Source organism: Salmo trutta, chromosome 35 (assembly GCF_901001165.1).
Source record: "Salmo trutta chromosome 35, fSalTru1.1, whole genome shotgun sequence".
NCBI classification, from domain to species: domain Eukaryota; kingdom Metazoa; phylum Chordata; class Actinopteri; order Salmoniformes; family Salmonidae; genus Salmo; species Salmo trutta.
In genome coordinates this window covers 32,210,214-32,222,410 of record NC_042991.1, presented here as the reverse complement: position 1 = coordinate 32,222,410, position 12,197 = coordinate 32,210,214, and the positions used below count along the sequence as shown (strand labels likewise).

Below are 12,197 nucleotides of genomic sequence, written 5' to 3'. Positions count from 1 at the left end.
ACAAGTTGCTTTTATGTGCTATCTCTGGTTAATGTTTCTCAATTTAAGTTATTTGAACACCAAACTACCTTGAACATTGTCCCTCGTAGCGAGTGGGGGGGATTTTTTGCATTGTCACTATGTCCACTTGGCTGACCGTCTGCCAGCTCTGCACCAAGACATTTCAGATATGGAAATACAGTATATTGCAACCTAATAAGTACATTCAATTAGGACTCGTACCTAAGTGCATAATAGTTTAGAATAGCCTACATAAGCTATTCACAACTTTCCCAAGTCACAGCGTGCATCTGGAGTAGTTATTAAACCAACAGATTAGGACGTGCAATTAAATGGTGGGAGGAAGCAAATGAATTCCCAGAAAAGCTTGTTCTCAGACAATACAGTGTGGATGGTTTAGCGGGGGAGTTATTTTACTATGGGGTTGGAAAGCCTCGCCATATTTGGGAGTAGTAAAGATGACAAATCCTTGTGTTAAATCTTTTAATCAAAAGCCTGTTGAAAGCGGACTACAAAATGACTGACTAAAGTGTTGGTATGTTTTATATCAAGGTCAAATGTCTCTTTTTAAATCACAATTCCATTTGTTTTATGACAGGTCATTGTCTGGCTTTTAATAACTTCATGGTGTACTTCATGAGGTGTAAAGTCACTTAACAACTTGAAGAGACTTTGTCTGTTGGAAATGGAATAAGCCTGCCTCTGAATTGTTTTGGCCAATGTTGACTTTGGGGCATCATTGAATTGTTTTGGCTATTGTTTACCCCCAGGCTTAGAATAGGCCCAAACATCTTAACAAATATACATCAAACTACTCTACTTGGCTTCTCTGGGTTAGTCTTCATGACACAAGTGTGAGTGTAAATTGTTCACATCTGTAGAAATTGGCATCAATCACTGAACCGGGCTCTGTGTTGTCCCAATCTCACATGGTATGTAGAACACTGAAAGTATGGCCCCTATAGCCACACGTCATCCTTTTTGAATCCTTTAGTGTGGTTCAGTGTTCCCTAGTGGCATGCAGGGAGAGCCCTTGAGACCTTGGCTGGTGGGGGTGGATGTCCTCTGCAGCTGTGTGCTTGTGTGGGGCTTTGTGTGTATTGTGTTTGCGGGCATCGTTGGGATTATGATGCCTATAAGTAATTTCATTTTCACTTCGACACCTGCAGAGATTAGGGCCCTGAAGAGGACAAACGCCTCTGCTGCTAACGCTGTCCACTCTCAATATTATCAGGCTTACGTAAAACCCACCCAATGATTAAAAAGTGATTGCAAAGACCTAGGTGTCCTGATCCTCTTTGCCTCAGTCGACCTACTCTGAATCCATGTATGTATTGGCATCTTTTCACTTGCTGTGCAAACGAAACCATTGCTAGTGGGGCACGATGCTCTTAGGGACTCATGACATTGTTCTGGTTGCTTCTCCTAGTTGTGTACTGTATGCTGTTAGAATCTATGCTAACAGCATGTCTGTAAACATGGTATCGCTAATAGATTAGGGTTAAATGGGAGAACAGTGGCAAGTGTTACTGAGTGGACCGTCCTGGCTAAGTAAATGTAGTAAGAAGTGGTAGTTGCATCACTTGGGCTCCACTCCAAGGAGATACTAGGAGTTGGAAGACCATGGCAATTTTTATTTAGTGTCTTTGACTGATCAGTCCTTGAGTAAACAATCTAAACCTTGGAAGAGTCATGCAAGGATGAGGAACCTATTTGTATTATCTGAGAATGTTTTACATCTTATCTGGTACAGTCGCCTATCTAATCTACAATCTGTCAGATAAAACCATTAATTATTACTTGAGAAGGGACAAACACTTTTTTGTCCTGTGGTTAACTTCCTCCTCGTAAAATGGTTAAATATTTGTACTGACCAGTGAGGAGTCCAATGGCTGCTCAGGGGGTGGGGACACAGGCCAAAAACACTCGAAACGAAAGCTCTCAACACTTTGACGACAAAGTAGGAAACAACTGGATGAAAGAGCTGATGGAGAGTCTCGGTGAAGCTGCAGGCACCACCGGCTCCCAATCGGACGTCTACACTGTGCTGAGAGAACTTAGTGCCAAAGTGGAAAATCTGGAGAAGGCAGGTAATGGTGAGTGAGTGACTGAGCACGATATGATGGTGTTCTTGTTACATTTTGTAACATTGTGAATTTCCCCAATGGCCGGTACTTCTAAAGCCAAAGTTAATTTCAATCAGTTTTGGTGTTTGTGTGTGTGTTCTTGAAATAGTTTACACTTGTTTCCTCACAGAGAGACCTAAGGTGGCGTTCTCAGCATCACTCTTCCCATCATCTCAACACAGAGGGCCCTTTAATATTGGCACCACCCTGATATTCACAAATGTTATCACAAACATTGGCCAAGCTTACAACTCTGGAACAGGTAGTTTATTTTACAGCATAATTACTGTTTCTAATTTAATTTATTTTGAATTGTAATATGAGCTCAGAGGGCTTTGATTGTCCGTGACTTTTATATACCTTTGAACATCAAACATGCAAGTCAACTATTCTGTATAAATTGAACCAAAAGGAATTCATGTTTATCACGAGTATGATGTTGAAATGAATGCATCTATTGCATGCATCTCCTCTCTCTGCACTGCAGGTGTCTTTGCTGCACCGGTGAGAGGGGTCTACTACTTCACGTTCACTTGCAATTCTGGGACTACAGGAAAAGTGAATGCGGCACTGTTGAAGAATGGCCAAAATATGGCTGTCGTGATTGTAAAGGGTAATGTTGACAGCATGGGGTCAAATAGTGTAATACTGCAGTTAAATGAAGGTGATCATGTTAACATTGTCCTCTGGCGTGGCAACAGCATCTATGACAATGGATACAGGAGCACATTCACTGGTGTCCTGCTCTTTCCAATGTGAGGAGAGCATACCATTTGCTTGTTGTATCTGTAATGATTGTAAAGTTTTGTAGGAATGTATGTACAATAATCAAACAGTGATGTTCGTCATCCTTCAGGAAATACTGCAGGTGCATTTCTCCAACGTTTATGCAAACAGGATTCTGAAGGTTTTACAAATGTATGATTTATAAAGATGCTTAATCACCAATACAGTAAAACTGGTTTATCAGATGTCACAGATGCATAGGAATCCCCCCACTAACATATCCAGCACTAACTACAGTGAGCCTGAGCACACTGTACTAGAGCATATGTGTAAGGACCGACGCAAGAGATGAGAAGCAGGTACGGGGAGTAAACGTTTAATCAGGAACAAACAGGTAACAGGACAGCGTCAGCACACGGTTAAACATGGACATATGACAATCAATGCAGAAGCAGGGAACAGAGCGGGGAACCAGACAGATATAGGGAAGGTAATGACAGAGGTGATTGAGTCTAGGTGAGTCCAGTAATCGCTGATGCGCGTGATGTGGGGAAGGCAGGTGTGAGTAATGATGATGGCAGGAGTGTGAAGTGCTGGGGAGCCTGGCACTCGGGGGAAGAGCGGGAGCAGGCGTGACAATATGTTTAGTTGTTTTTACATTTTTTAACTTCTTATGTAACCAAGGAGCATCAGAAACTGAATGTACCATACATACTGCAGCCTCACAGAAAACAGCTTTGTTCACATAACCTGATTTAATAAAATGTTTTTTGTTCTGTTCTGGAAAATAAAGCAAATATAAGGATCCAACCTACCCATGTCTCAAGAATGTTGTTTTATTTGTTTAATCATTGGTTATAGAGAAACAAGTGTATTTCTTGTTATCATCAACATCTGCTATTTCAAGGTTATGTCAGTTGGCCATACGGGTATTATGTTTTGTTTTTTTCTTCCTTTACTACTATAGATACAACAGACATACGTTTTATAGAAATATTGTGGGATGCTCTAATCAAAATATACATTTGTCTTCGCTGTTCTATTACGGTAAAAAGCGAAGGATCGGTTTGATGTAATTTGTTGACGCACAGAGTTGAGTGAACTTTGCTGATACTAGGGTTGCAAAATCCAGGTAATTTTGACAAAATTCCCAGGTGGTCCAGAAATCCTGGTTGGAGGAGTTCCGGATTCCCTCCTTATTCCCTCCTGATTCCAGGAATCTTCCAGCCAGGATTTCTGCAAAAGCTGGGGATTTTTGAAAAGTTCCCAGAATTTTGCAACCCTGGCTACATTTTAAATAAACCAATCCATATATATCTAACTCAACATATGAGGAGCAGTCAGACATCTCAGCAAACCTTTCCCACCCGGTTCATTGAAAGCCCTGCGATGGAGTCTGTTTTGGCTGTGGTGGTGTTGCTTTGCTGTTGTGTGGTTGAGACTCAGACGGAGAGTGAGCCTATCTCACCAACACCTGGGCCAAACCAGGTTCCCATCTCAACATCTTTCTCAGCTGTCCCGTCCGAGGTTGACAGGCTGCTGAGGGAACTGACAGCCAGAGTGGAGAAACTGGAGAGCGAGTGTAACGGTAATGTTGGCCATTTCTTATCATTGTCCCGAGACTTAGTTTCTTTATGTGTGTCGGTATTCCTACGGGCGTGCAGGAACAGTGTGTGTGTGTGTACGCATGCATGATCAGTGGAAGTGTGTGTTCATGCTCTGTCATTATTTCACAGTATCATTGGAAAGAAGTGCAAAAGTTCAGGCTGTCAAGCTATCTGGCTTCAAACGTATGATGTGTAGTAATCTGAACATAATGTCTTTTTACAGGCAAACCAAAAGTGGCCTTCTCCACTTCACTTATGGTCAATGATGAACATTATCACTTAGGACCTTTCGACGAGAACACCACCGTGGTGTATAAAAAGGTCATTACGAACATCGGTGAAGCATATAACCCAGATACAGGTATTTACCCACTAGATTAGTCTCAACATTATTTTAAAGGTGCAATCTGTAATTTCATTTAGTGTCAAGCGCTGCCCTGCACTTATAAACTGAGGGGATGAGACTTAGTGAATCAAACAGTTTGTTTAATATTTCGGGTTCTTGGATGAAAGTGTTTGTATTACTTTGAGTTGCCACTGGCAATGATGAAAGATACAGATTGCACCTTTATGTATGTTACTGAGGTGTCTTTATGTCCTTGTTCTGTTGTGTCATAATCACACAGAGTTGTTTTTGTCCACCTTGCTTTCCTACCTGATGCAGGTGTCTTTACTGCACCTGTGGGAGGGGCCTACTACTTCACATTCACTTGCAATGTTGGGAATTCAGGGAAGGCGAATGCAGCGTTGCTTAAGAATGGTGTGAAAATGGTTGCCGTCTATGAAACTGCAAACCCAAAATCCGGAATTTACCACGGCGGGGCCAATGGAGTCACACTAGACCTAGTGGAAGGAGACAAAGTCAATGTGGTTCTCTGGAGTGGCAGTAGCATGTTTGACAACAGCAGAATTAACATGTTTAGTGGTTACCTTCTATTTCCTATCAATACTAAGTAATAGTAAAAGGCTGATATTTACATGGCAGGACTTAGCAAGAATTGGAAATGCTTATTTCAACATTTCATTAAAGGAATAATCCACTCAAAAGCTATCTTCTGGTATTTTTTTAATTAGTCCACTGTTGATACAGTCAAAACTGTTTTGCGCTGCTGGTATGAACTGGTAAAACCAACGTAGCAGTAGTTGGTTGGGCTTGACGTGCCGGGGCTGCTTGTACACAACCCAAAGCCTGTCTGGCCTCACGTGGTATGAGACTGTAATCCATCACCAGGAAGACAAAAGGTCAGGGGAGAGGACTAACAAATCATCTCCAAAATCGCGCGAAAACAGAAAGGTTTGACTGTTGGGCATGGGGCTAACAACCCGAAACCGCAAAAACTTTGTGTTACAGAACCCGCAACAAATTACAATTCTACAATTGGATGCAAAAATCTCCTAGAGTCCCAGACTTGTATGAGCACCATCAGTGAAAGCCTACGGGAATCTAGTGACAGACTTATGGGAGCACTGAACACCAAAAACAAACTGCACTTTGGCTTTTGTAATTTTTGAACAATGTTTGAGTCCAGAAAGCTGGCACAGGTTTCCAACGAAATGAGGATATACAAGCTACAGATCCTGGGGGTGAGTGAAGTCAGGTGGACTAGCTCTGAATCCACGAGAACCAGCACTGGAGAAACAGTACTACACGCTGGTGTCAGTGGTGGAAAAGTACCCAATTGTCATACTTGAGTAAAAGTAAAGATACCTTAATATAAAATGACTCAAGTGAAAGTCACCCAGTAAAATACTACTTGAGTAAAAGTCTAAAAGTATTTGGTTTTAGATATACTTAAGTATCAAAAGTAAAAGTATAAATCATTTCACATTCCTTATATTAAGCAAACCAGACAAAACCATTTTCTTGTTTTAAGAATAGCCAGTGGCACACTTCAACACTCAGACATAATTTACAAACGAAGCATTTGTGTTTAGTGAGTCGGTCAGATCAGAGGCAGTAGGGATGACCAGGGATGTTCTCTTGAGAAGTGTGTGAATTGTACCATTTACCTGTCCTGCTAAGCATTTGAAATGTAACAAGTACTTTTGGGTGTCAGGGAAAATGTATGGAGTAAAAAGTACATCATTTTTTTCTTTAGGAATGTAGTGAAGTAAAAGTTGTCAAATATAAATAGTAAAGTACAGATACCCCCCATAAAATGACTTAAGTACTACTTTAAAGTATTTTTACTTAAGTACTTCACACCCCTGACTGGTGTCGACATCATCCTACAGATAGGTGTAGAGAACTGTAATGGAATGGAAACTAATCAGCAGCAGAATGATAACAGCCAGACTCACAGGACAACCTACCTAACTAACAATAATTCAGTGTTATGCTCCCACAAACTATACTCTTAGGAACTCATGAAGTTGTTCTGGTTGCCTCTCTCCTAGTTGTGTACTGTATGCTGATAGAATCTATGCTACCAGCATGTCTATAAACTTGGTATCGCTAGTAGATGAGGGTTAAATGGGAGAACAGTGGCAAGTGTTACTGAGTGGACCATCCTGGCTAAGTAAATGTAGTAAGAAGTGGTAGTTGCATCACTTGGGGTCCACTCCAAGGAGATACTAGGAGTTGGAAGAGACTGGGCACCATGGCAATTTTCCTTTAGTGTCTTTGACTGATCAGTCCTTGAGTAAACAATCTAAACCTTGGAAGAGTCATGCAAGGATGAGGAACCTATTTGTATTATCTGAGAATGTTTTACATCTTATCTAATCTACAATCTGTCAGATAAAACCATTAATTATTACTTGAGAAGGGACAAACACTTTTTTTTCCTGTGGTTAACTTCCTCCTCGTAATATGGTTAAATTTTTGTAATGACCAGTGAGGAGTCCAATGGCTGCTCAGGGGGTGGGGACACAGGCCAAAAACACTCACTTGTATCCTTACAAATATCTGCATTAGGTCAAATCAGATGCCAAGTTGATGAGAAACATCTAGTTAATGTTTAGTTTATGGTTCTGAAGAAGAATTATTATTTTGGTATACTCCTTTCCCATGGAACCCGATGTTAATGTTTTACCAGGCATGTGTATAAATATCCAACAGGAATGACTAGTTACAAACACCTTCATTTGTTGCTTTATTAAGAGATGGAGGCTGTCTGTGTTCTGCTGCTGTTGCTGTGCTGCTGCAGTCTGTCTGGTGCGCAAGTTGAGAGCAGTAATGAAGGAAACGTCACAAACGAAAGCTCTCAACACTTTGACGACAAAGTAGGAAACAACTGGATGAAAGAGCTGATGGAGAGTCTCGGTGAAGCGGCAGGCACCACCGGCTCCCAATCGGTCGTCTACACTGTGCTGAGAGAACGTAGTGCCAAAGTGGTAAATCTGGAGAAGGCAGGTAATGGTGAGTGACTGAGCACGATATGATGGTGTTCTTGCTACATTTTGTAACATTGTGAATTTCCCCAATGGCCGGTACTTCTAAAGCCAAAGTTAATTTCAATCAGTTTTGGTGTTTGTGTGTGTGTTCTTGAAATAGTTTACACTTGTTTCCTCACAGAGAGACCTAAGGTGGCGTTCTCAGCATCACTCTTCCCATCATCTCAACACAGAGGGCCCTTTAATATTGACACCACCCTGATATTCACAAATGTTATCACAAACATTGGCCAAGCTTACAACTCTGGAACAGGTAGTTTCTTTTACGGCATAATTACTGTTTCTAATTTAATTTATTTTGAATTGTAATATGAGCTCAGAGGGCTTTGATTGTCCGTGACTTTTATATACCTTCGGACATCAAACATGCAAGTCAACTACTCTGTATAAATTGAACCAAAAGGAATTCATGTTTATCACGAGTATGATGTTGAAATGAATGCATCTATTGCATGCATCTCCTCTCTCTGCACTGCAGGTGTCTTTGCTGCACCGGTGAGAGGGGTCTACTACTTCACGTTCACTTGCAATTCTGGGACTACAGGAAAAGTGAATGCGGCACTGTTGAAGAATGGCAAAAATATGGCTGTCGTGATTGTAAAGGGTAATGTTGACAGCATGGGGTCAAATAGTGTAATACTGCAGTTAAATGAAGGTGATCATGTTAACATTGTCCTCTGGCGTGGCAACAGCATCTATGACAATGGATACAGGAGCACATTCACTGGTGTCCTGCTCTTTCCAATGTGAGGAGAGCATACCATTTGCTTGTTGTATCTGTAATGATTGTAAAGTTTTGTAGGAATGTATGTACAATAATCAAACAGTGATGTTCGTCATCCTTCAGGAAATACTGCAGGTGCATTTCTCCAACGTTTATGCAAACAGGATTCTGAAGGTTTTACAAATGTATGATTTATAAAGATGCTTAATCCCCAATACAGTAAAACTGGTTTATCAGATGTCACAGATGCATAGGAATCCCCCCACTAACATATCCAGCACTAACTACAGTGAGCCTGAGCACACTGTACTAGAGCATATGTGTAAGGACCGACGCAAGAGATGAGAAGCAGGTACGGGGAGTAAACGTTTAATCAGGAACAAACAGGTAACAGGACAGCGTCAGCACACGGTTAAACATGGACATATGACAATCAATGCAGAAGCAGGGAACAGAGCGGGGAACCAGACAGATATAGGGAAGGTAATGACAGAGGTGATTGAGTCTAGGTGAGTCCAGTAATCGCTGATGCGCGTGATGTGGGGAAGGCAGGTGTGAGTAATGATGATGGCAGGAGTGTGAAGTGCTGGGGAGCCTGGCGCTCGGGGGAAGAGCGGGAGCAGGCGTGACAATATGTTTAGTTGTTTTTACATTTTTTAACTTCTTATGTAACCAAGGAGCATCAGAAACTGAATGTGCCATACATACTGCAGCCTCACAGAAAACAGTTTTGTTCACATAACCTGATTTAATAAAATGTTTTTTGTTCTGTTCTGGAAAATAAAGCAAATATAAGGATCCAACCTACCCATGTCTCAAGAATGTTGTTTTATTTGTTTAATCATTGGTTATAGAGAAACAAGTGTATTTCTTGTTATCATCAACATCTGCTATTTCAAGGTTATGTCAGTTGGCCATACGGGTATTATGTTTTGTTTTTTTCTTCCTTTACTACTATAGATACAACAGACATACGTTTTATAGAAATATTGTGGGATGCTCTAATCAAAATATACATTTGTCTTCGCTGTTCTATTACGGTAAAAAGCGAAGGATCGGTTTGATGTAATTTGTTGACGCACAGAGTTGAGTGAACTTTGCTGATACTAGGGTTGCAAAATCCAGGTAATTTTGACAAAATTCCCAGGTGGTCCAGAAATCCTGGTTGGAGGAGTTCCGGATTCCCTGCTTATTCCCTCCTGATTCCAGGAATCTTCCAGCCAGGATTTCTGCAAAAGCTGGGGATTTTTGAAAAGTTCCCAGAATTTTGCAACCCTGGTTACATTTTAAATAAACCAATCCATATATATCTAACTCAACATATGAGGAGCAGTCAGACATCTCAGCAAACCTTTCCCACCCGGTTCATTGAAAGCCCTGCGATGGAGTCTGTTTTGGCTGTGGTGGTGTTGCTTTGCTGTTGTGTGGTTGAGACTCAGACGGAGAGTGAGCCTATCTCACCAACACCTGGGCCAAACCAGGTTCCCATCTCAACATCTTTCTCAGCTGTCCCGTCCGAGGTTGACAGGCTGCTGAGGGAACTGACAGCCAGAGTGGAGAAACTGGAGAGCGAGTGTAACGGTAATGTTGGCCATTTCTTATCATTGTCCCGAGACTTAGTTTCTTTATGTGTGTCGGTATTCCTACGGGCGTGCAGGAACAGTGTGTGTGTGTGTACGCATGCATGATCAGTGGAAGTGTGTGTTCATGCTCTGTCATTATTTCACAGTATCATTGGAAAGAAGTGCAAAAGTTCAGGCTGTCAAGCTATCTGGCTTCAAACGTATGATGTGTAGTAATCTGAACATAATGTCTTTTTACAGGCAAACCAAAAGTGGCCTTCTCCACTTCACTTATGGTCAATGATGAACATTATCACTTAGGACCTTTCGACGAGAACACCACCGTGGTGTATAAAAAGGTCATTACGAACATCGGTGAAGCATATAACCCAGATACAGGTATTTACCCACTAGATTAGTCTCTCAACATTATTTTAAAGGTGCAATCTGTAATTTCATTTAGTGTCAAGCGCTGCCCTGCACTTATAAACTGAGGGGATGAGACTTAGTGAATCAAACAGTTTGTTTAATATTTCGGGTTCTTGGATGAAAGTGTTTGTAGTACTTTGAGTTGCCACTGGCAATGATGAAAGATACAGATTGCACCTTTATGTATGTTACTGAGGTGTCTTTATGTCCTTGTTCTGTTGTGTCATAATCACACAGAGTTGTTTTTGTCCACCTTGCTTTCCTACCTGATGCAGGTGTCTTTACTGCACCTGTGGGAGGGGCCTACTACTTCACATTCACTTGCAATGTTGGGAATTCAGGGAAGGTGAATGCAGAGTTGCTTAAGAACGGTGTGAAAATGGTTGCCGTCTATGAAACTGCAAACCCAAAATCCGGAATTTACCACGGCGGGGCCAATGGAGTCACACTAGACCTAGTGGAAGGAGACAAAGTCAATGTGGTTCTCTGGAGTGGCAGTAGCATGTTTGACAACAGCAGAATTAACATGTTTAGTGGTTACCTTCTATTTCCTATCAATACTAAGTAATAGTAAAAGGCTGATATTTACATGGCAGGACTTAGCAAGAATTGGAAATGCTTATTTCAACATTTCATTAAAGGAATAATCCACTCAAAAGCTATCTTCTGGTATTTTTTTAATTAGTCCACTGTTGATACAGTCAAAACTGTTTTGCGCTGCTGGTATGAACTGGTAAAACCAACGTAGCAGTAGTTGGTTGGGCTTGACGTGCCGGGGCTGCTTGTACACAACCCAAAGCCTGTCTGGCCTCACGTGGTATGAGACTGTAATCCATCACCAGGAAGACAAAAGGTCAGGGGAGAGGACTAACAAATCATCTCCAAAATCTCCCGAAAACAGAAAGGTTGGACTGTTGGGCATGGGGCTAACAACCCGAAACCGCAAAAACTTTGTGTTACAGAACCCGCAACAAATTACAATTCTACAATTGGATATGAAGATCTCCCAGAGTCCCAGACTTGTATGAGCACCATCAGTGAAAGCCTACGGGAATCTAGTGACAGACTTATGGGAGCACTGAACACCAAAAACAAACTGCACTTTGGCTTTTGTAATTTTTGAACAATGTTTGAGTCCAGAAAGCTGGCACAGGTTTCCAACGAAATGAGGAGATACAAGCTACAGATCCTGGGGGTGAGTGAAGTCAGGTGGACTAGCTCTGAATCCACGAGAACCAGCACTGGAGAAACAGTACTACACGCTGGTGTCAGTGGTGGAAAAGTACCCAATTGTCATACTTGAGTAAAAGTAAAGATACCTTAATATAAAATGACTCAAGTAAAAGTCACCCAGTAAAATACTACTTGAGTAAAAGTCTAAAAGTATTTGGTTTTAGATATACTTAAGTATCAAAAGTAAAAGTATAAATCATTTCACATTCCTTATATTAAGCAAACCAGACGAAACCATTTTCTTGTTTTAAGAATAGCCAGTGGCACACTTCAACACTCAGACATAATTTACAAACGAAGCATTTGTGTTTAGTGAGTCGGTCAGATCAGAGGCAGTAGGGATGACCAGGGATGTTCTCTTGAGAAGTGTGTGAATTGTACCATTTACCTGTCC

The 12,197-nt window shown here is 41.3% G+C and overlaps 4 protein-coding genes across 6 annotated transcripts; all 4 read left to right on the top strand.

Annotated features, from left to right (window-relative positions):
- Nucleotides 1-1,873: 1,873 nt before the first annotated feature.
- On the top strand, nucleotides 1,874-3,343 carry LOC115175093 (complement C1q-like protein 2). 2 transcript variants are annotated; one of them, XM_029734268.1, is made up of 3 exons: nucleotides 1,874-2,090; nucleotides 2,257-2,388; nucleotides 2,614-3,343. In XM_029734268.1, exons 1-3 carry the CDS (start codon nucleotides 1,889-1,891, stop codon nucleotides 2,883-2,885), a joined length of 606 nt encoding a protein of 201 aa, XP_029590128.1. In that variant the 5' UTR covers nucleotides 1,874-1,888; the 3' UTR covers nucleotides 2,886-3,343. The 2 variants fall into 2 exon arrangements, with proteins under 2 accessions (XP_029590128.1, XP_029590127.1); XM_029734267.1 differs by having other exon boundaries at nucleotides 1,874-2,096.
- Nucleotides 3,344-4,176: 833 nt separating this feature from the next.
- LOC115175092 (cerebellin-2-like) lies at nucleotides 4,177-5,510 on the top strand. The gene is made up of 3 exons (XM_029734266.1): nucleotides 4,177-4,440; nucleotides 4,683-4,820; nucleotides 5,124-5,510. Exons 1-3 carry the CDS (start codon nucleotides 4,182-4,184, stop codon nucleotides 5,414-5,416), a joined length of 690 nt encoding a protein of 229 aa, XP_029590126.1. The 5' UTR covers nucleotides 4,177-4,181; the 3' UTR covers nucleotides 5,417-5,510.
- Nucleotides 5,511-7,486: 1,976 nt separating this feature from the next.
- LOC115175091 (complement C1q-like protein 2) lies at nucleotides 7,487-9,063 on the top strand. 2 transcript variants are annotated; one of them, XM_029734265.1, is made up of 3 exons: nucleotides 7,487-7,814; nucleotides 7,977-8,108; nucleotides 8,334-9,063. In XM_029734265.1, the coding sequence occupies exons 1-3, from the start codon at nucleotides 7,565-7,567 to the stop codon at nucleotides 8,603-8,605; spliced, it is 654 nt and encodes a 217-aa protein (XP_029590125.1). In that variant the 5' UTR covers nucleotides 7,487-7,564; the 3' UTR covers nucleotides 8,606-9,063. The 2 variants fall into 2 exon arrangements, with proteins under 2 accessions (XP_029590125.1, XP_029590124.1); XM_029734264.1 differs by having other exon boundaries at nucleotides 7,522-7,820.
- Nucleotides 9,064-9,895: 832 nt separating this feature from the next.
- Nucleotides 9,896-11,232, top strand: LOC115175089 (cerebellin-2-like). The gene is made up of 3 exons (XM_029734263.1): nucleotides 9,896-10,160; nucleotides 10,403-10,540; nucleotides 10,846-11,232. Exons 1-3 carry the CDS (start codon nucleotides 9,902-9,904, stop codon nucleotides 11,136-11,138), a joined length of 690 nt encoding a protein of 229 aa, XP_029590123.1. The 5' UTR covers nucleotides 9,896-9,901; the 3' UTR covers nucleotides 11,139-11,232.
- The last annotated feature ends 965 nt before the right edge of the window (nucleotides 11,233-12,197 follow it).

What these genes read in the sequence shown, in the direction of transcription:
- LOC115175093 (XM_029734267.1), top strand. Translation starts at nt 1,889, where the DNA reads ATGGCTGCTCAGGGGGTGGGGACACAGGCCAAAAACACTCGAAACGAA. An exon ending in TCTGGAGAAGGCAGGTAATG is followed by an intron (nt 2,097 to 2,256) that starts GTGAGTGAGTGA and finishes GTTTCCTCACAG; the next exon opens with AGAGACCTAAGGTGGCGTTC. An exon ending in AGCTTACAACTCTGGAACAG is followed by an intron (nt 2,389 to 2,613) that starts GTAGTTTATTTT and finishes TCTGCACTGCAG; the next exon opens with GTGTCTTTGCTGCACCGGTG.
- LOC115175092 (XM_029734266.1), top strand. Translation starts at nt 4,182, where the DNA reads ATGAGGAGCAGTCAGACATCTCAGCAAACCTTTCCCACCCGGTTCATT. An exon ending in ACTGGAGAGCGAGTGTAACG is followed by an intron (nt 4,441 to 4,682) that starts GTAATGTTGGCC and finishes GTCTTTTTACAG; the next exon opens with GCAAACCAAAAGTGGCCTTC. An exon ending in AGCATATAACCCAGATACAG is followed by an intron (nt 4,821 to 5,123) that starts GTATTTACCCAC and finishes TACCTGATGCAG; the next exon opens with GTGTCTTTACTGCACCTGTG.
- LOC115175091 (XM_029734264.1), top strand. Translation starts at nt 7,565, where the DNA reads ATGGAGGCTGTCTGTGTTCTGCTGCTGTTGCTGTGCTGCTGCAGTCTG. An exon ending in TCTGGAGAAGGCAGGTAATG is followed by an intron (nt 7,821 to 7,976) that starts GTGAGTGACTGA and finishes GTTTCCTCACAG; the next exon opens with AGAGACCTAAGGTGGCGTTC. An exon ending in AGCTTACAACTCTGGAACAG is followed by an intron (nt 8,109 to 8,333) that starts GTAGTTTCTTTT and finishes TCTGCACTGCAG; the next exon opens with GTGTCTTTGCTGCACCGGTG.
- LOC115175089 (XM_029734263.1), top strand. Translation starts at nt 9,902, where the DNA reads ATGAGGAGCAGTCAGACATCTCAGCAAACCTTTCCCACCCGGTTCATT. An exon ending in ACTGGAGAGCGAGTGTAACG is followed by an intron (nt 10,161 to 10,402) that starts GTAATGTTGGCC and finishes GTCTTTTTACAG; the next exon opens with GCAAACCAAAAGTGGCCTTC. An exon ending in AGCATATAACCCAGATACAG is followed by an intron (nt 10,541 to 10,845) that starts GTATTTACCCAC and finishes TACCTGATGCAG; the next exon opens with GTGTCTTTACTGCACCTGTG.